This window comes from Malus domestica, chromosome 08 (genome assembly GCF_042453785.1).
Source record: "Malus domestica chromosome 08, GDT2T_hap1".
NCBI lineage: Eukaryota > Viridiplantae > Streptophyta > Magnoliopsida > Rosales > Rosaceae > Malus > Malus domestica.
The window spans coordinates 16,284,077-16,288,880 of record NC_091668.1 but is presented as its reverse complement, the minus strand read 5'-3'; the positions used below and the strand labels follow the sequence as shown (position 1 = coordinate 16,288,880).

The 4,804-nt window shown below is 37.4% G+C and overlaps 1 protein-coding gene and 1 non-coding gene across 2 annotated transcripts; one reads left to right on the top strand and one right to left on the bottom strand.

Moving 5' to 3' along the window:
* Positions 1-2,745: 2,745 nt before the first annotated feature.
* LOC139198060 (uncharacterized) lies at positions 2,746-4,095 on the bottom strand. The gene is made up of 2 exons (XM_070826314.1): positions 3,767-4,095; positions 2,746-3,688 (listed from the first exon to the last, which is right to left on the bottom strand). Exons 1-2 carry the CDS (start codon positions 4,093-4,095, stop codon positions 2,746-2,748), a joined length of 1,272 nt encoding a protein of 423 aa, XP_070682415.1.
* Positions 4,096-4,697: 602 nt separating this feature from the next.
* LOC114826690 (small nucleolar RNA R71) lies at positions 4,698-4,804 on the top strand. The gene has a single exon (XR_003775747.1). It is a non-coding gene; the product is annotated as a small nucleolar RNA R71 (small nucleolar RNA).

The window sequence follows — 4,804 nt, the reverse complement described above, 5'->3', positions numbered from 1 at the left end:
ACTAGATAAGCCTGCTCTTGTGCCACATTCTCCAAATAAGCCTTTAAATGTTGCCCATTGACCTAAAAATGAGTGCCATTCTTGATGTTTTCTATCTCCAAAGCTCCATGGGGAAATACTTAAATCACTTTGAAAGGTCAAACCTATATAGACTTCAATTTACCCGAAAAAAAGTCGCAAACGTGAGTCATACAAAAGTACTTTCATACCTGGTTGAAACTTTTTCCTAAAAATTGCTTTGTCATGGTAGAGCTTGGTTCGTTCTTTGTAGATCTTAGCATTCTCATATGATTTATTTCTGAGCTCGTCCAACTCATTAAGTTGAAGATTCCTCACTATACCAGCTTCTTTGAGATCAAAATTGAACTTCTTTATGGCCCAATATGCACGGTGCTCGAGCTCCATTGGCAAATGACATGTCTTTCCAAACACAAGTCGATAAGGGCTCATTCCAATTGGGTTCTAGTATGCTGTTCGATAAGCCCAAAGTGCATCATTCAACCTAGGTGACCAATCCTTCCTCGTAGGGCTGACAGTCTTCATCAAAATGTTCTTTATTTCCCTATTACTGATCTCCACTTGGCCCGAGGTTTGAGGATGATATGGAGTTGCCACCTTATGTGTGATGTTGTACTTCTTCATCAATGTCTCGAAGGGTTTGTTGCAGAAGTGGCTGCCACCATCACTAATGATAGCTCTCAAAGTTCCGAACCTACAAAAAATCAGATCCTTAAGAAAATTCAAAACAACCTTGTGATCATTAGTTTATGTAGCTACTGCTTCAACCCATCTGGATACATAATCTACTGCCACTAGTATGTATATGTATCCAAAGAAGGATGGAAATGGTCCTATGAAGTTGATTCCCCACACATCGAACATCTCCACCATCAAAATGTTATTCAATGGCATTTCATTCATGTTGCTGATGTTCCCCATTTTCTGGCACCTATCACATTGAGAACAAAAATCAAAAGCATCTTTAAATAATGTAGGCCAAAAGAAACCAGATTGTAAAACCTTTAAAGCTGTCTTTTTGGCATCGAAATGTCCTCCACATGCCAATGCATGACTGAATGTTAATATGTTTTGCTGCTCACTCTCCGGGACACATCTTCGGATGATTTGGTCAGGGCAATACTTGAACAAATATAGATCATCCCAAACATAGTATTTCACTATTGAAAGGAACTTCTTTTTCTCCTGAAAAGTGAAATCATCTCTAATTACACCACAAGCAAGATAGTTAACAAAATCAGCAGACCATCGCTCTTTTTCTTGATTAACAAAGAGCTGTTCATTTCGGGAATGATTCGTTGAGAGGCAAAATTTGTCCATCTCCATGGTTTTCATCAACAATGCGTGACAAGTGGTCAGCAACAACATTTTCACTCCCCTTCTTGTCTCGAAATTCTAGGTCAAACTTTTGTAACAAGAGTATCCATCTCATCAAGTGTGGTTTGGCATCCTTCTTTGTCAACAAGTACCTAAGAGCTGCATGATCAGAGTAAACAATCACTTTAAAGCCAACAAGATATGAACGAAATTTCTCTAAAGCAAAAATAGCAACAAGCAACTCTTTTTCCGTTGTAGAGTAATTGAGTTGAGCACCATTTAATGTCCGACTTTCATAGTAGATCACATGTGGGAGTTTATTCACTCTTTGACCTAAAACAGCACCAAGAGCATAATCAGAAGCATCACACATTAATTCAAAAGGTAAAGACCAATTTGGTGCCATAATAATAGGAGCAGAGGTTAGTTCATGTTTCAAGGTGTTAAATGCATTCATACAATCTATATCAAAGTCAAATACAACATATTTAGCCAAAAGACTGCACAATAGACGAGTGATCTTGGAAAAATCTTTAATGAAAGGATGATAAAAACCAGCATGTCCTAGAAAGCTTCTAACTCCCTTCACTAAAGTAGGGGTTGCCATATTTGAGATGATGTCAATTTTGGCTTTGTCAACTTCAATTCCCTTGCTGGATATTACATGGCCCAAGACAACACCTTGTTTCACCATAAATTGACACTTTTCCCAATTAAGAATCAAATTTGTTGCCTAACATCTTTGAAGCACTAGAGATAGATGGTTAAGGCAATCATCAAAAGAAAAACCAAAAACTGAAAAGCCGTCCATCAATACCTTAATGAATCTCTCAATCATGTCTGAAAATATCGCCAACATACATCTTTGGAATATTGTTGGGGCATTGCAAAGGCCAAAAGGCATCCTTCTATATGCAAAAGTGACAAAGGGACAGGTGAATGTAGTCTTTTCTTGATCTTCCGGAGCTATTGCAATTTGATTATAACCTAAATATCCATCAAGAAAACAATAATGTGAGTAACCAGCTAATCATTCAAGCATTTAATCAATAAAAGGGATAGGAAAATAATATTTTCTAGTATGCAAATTCAACTTCCTGTAATCGATGCAAACACGCTAACTAGCTGCAGTCTTGTTTGTACAAGCTCTTTGTTCTCATTTTTTACCACTGTGATTCCAATCTTCTTAAGCATAAGTTGAACAACGCTTACCCATTTGCTATCTGAAATTGGGTATATGATACCCACATCTAACAACTTTAACACTTCAACTTTCACTACTTCTTTCAGGTGTGTATTGAGCCTCCATTGTGGTTCACGAGTTGGTTTCGCTCCCTCCTCCAATAAAATCTGATGCATGCACATGGTAGGGCTTATTCCATTGATATCTGCAATAGACCAACCAATGGCTTATTTGAACTCTTTTAACACCCTAATTAGCTTATCTTCTTCCAATGGGCTGAGGTCAAATGCTATGATAACTAGGAGAGTTTCAAATTCAGCGAGGTAAGCATATTTTAGATGTGGTGGAAGAGGTTTAAGTTCAAGTTTTGGAGGTTTAACAATGGAAGGGATTAGATGTGTGGCAAATGGTTGTAATGACTCTATAAGAGGTGAAATAGTGGAGGGATATGGTTTTAATGCTTCCAAGGCAGCCACCACTTCTATGAGTGCAGATTTTTCATCAAAATCATCTTGAGATTTATTCAAAATAAATTGTAATGGATCATTAGATTGTTTCTGCAAAATGTTATTGAAAACAAGCGAATCAAGCACATCAACCGAACAACAATCAAGTGAACTAGAAGGGTGAGAAAGAGATTCAAACACTTTGAATTGCACAGTTTTTCCTAGCACAGTCATGGTGAGAAGACCATTTTGCACGTCTATGATAGCCTTTGCAGTGACCATAAAAGGTGTCCCAAGCAAAATTGGTAACTCATGATCATGTATAGGAGCCTCTTCCATGTCCAAAACTACAAAATCAGCAAGCAAAATTAGTTTGTCAACTTGAACTAAGATATCTTCCACTATACCTCTTGGATATTTCACTGATCGATTAGCAAGTTGCAATGAAATAGTTGTTGCCTTCAAATCCCCCAAACCTAATTGAAGGTAGACTGAATAGGGCATTAAATTGATGCTAGCACACAAATCGAGCATAGCCTTTTCAACTCGCTTGTCTCCAATGGTGATATTGATAGAAAAACTACTCGGATCCTTAAGTTTTGGTGGGAGCTTTCTTTGAAGCACAACAATCACATTTTCAGACACCATCACTTCCTCATTAGGTCCATACTTCCGCTTATAGTTGTTTAGCTCTTTGAAAATTTTCCCATATGCTAGCATATTCCTAATGACATCAAGCAAAGGTAAATTAACATTCACTTTACTTAAAATATCAAAAATTTCTTTAAATGACTTATCCTACTTGGTTTTGGCAAGTCTTCTAGGAAATGGGATGGGAAGAGTGTAAGGTTTTTCAGCCTTATGGAGATTCAGTGCTTCAAATGAAGAAGTGACATTGCTTGGTTCGTCATTTGGTTTATCATTCTCTTCTTGAGTCACACATGCATTCACATGATCAAATTCATTAGTAACTTCATTGCCAACTCCATTATTAATAACCTTACCACTTTTAAGTGTAATGATTACTTTGGCTTGCTCTTGGTTCCTTTGAAGTATCACCGATTGGCTCAGAAACTTCCCAGGCTCTCTTTGACTCAAAACATCAGCAATCTGACCTAATTGTGTCTCCATTTTGGTTAGAGCAGCTGAATGTTGTTGGAAAGTACTATTGGTAGTTTGTTGGAATTGAACAGTGTTTTAGGCTAGCAATTTGACCGTATCTTCAAGTGTAGTAGCATGCTTTGGTTGGAAATTTTGAAACTGATTGTTATTTTTCCATGAGAGATTGGGATAATCTCTCCAACCAGGGTTGTATGTATTAGAGAATGGGTCATTTCGTGGCCTCTGATTGTAAGAGTTCATGAGATTCACTTGCTTTTGGACGAATTCGGGATAAGCCTCACTACCTGAACATTAATAAGTAGGATGACCTGGTATGTTGCAAATGGCACACACCTTAGCTATCTTAGGCACCATATTGAGCACAGAATCAAGCTTCTTTTCTAAACTTACCACCTACAATGCAAGATCATTATTAGAACTCATTTCAAACACTCCAGCTCGTTTACCTCTTGTATCTTTGTATTGAGCATTAGATCCCAACATCTCATAGATGTTATATGACTCTTGAGCATTCTTTTTTCTTCAAAGCCTCACCTGCTGCATTATCAACAGTTGATTGACATGTTTAGGTTAATCCATCATAAAAAATTTGCATTTGTAAGTAAAAAGGTAACCCATGATGTGGACATTGTAGCAAAAGCCCTTTAAAATGCTCCCAACATTCATTGAAAGGTTCTCCATCATGTTGTGCAAAATTGAAGATTTGTCCTCTCAAAGT

Bases quoted from the DNA above. Each gene is read 5' to 3' on its own strand.
- LOC139198060 (XM_070826314.1), bottom strand. From the start codon at position 4,095: ATGGAGACACAATTAGGTCAGATTGCTGATGTTTTGAGTCAAAGAGAG. The intron at 3,689-3,766 runs GTAGGATAAGTC...TGATGTCATTAG, and splicing joins AGAAGACTTGCCAAAACCAA to GAATATGCTAGCATATGGGA.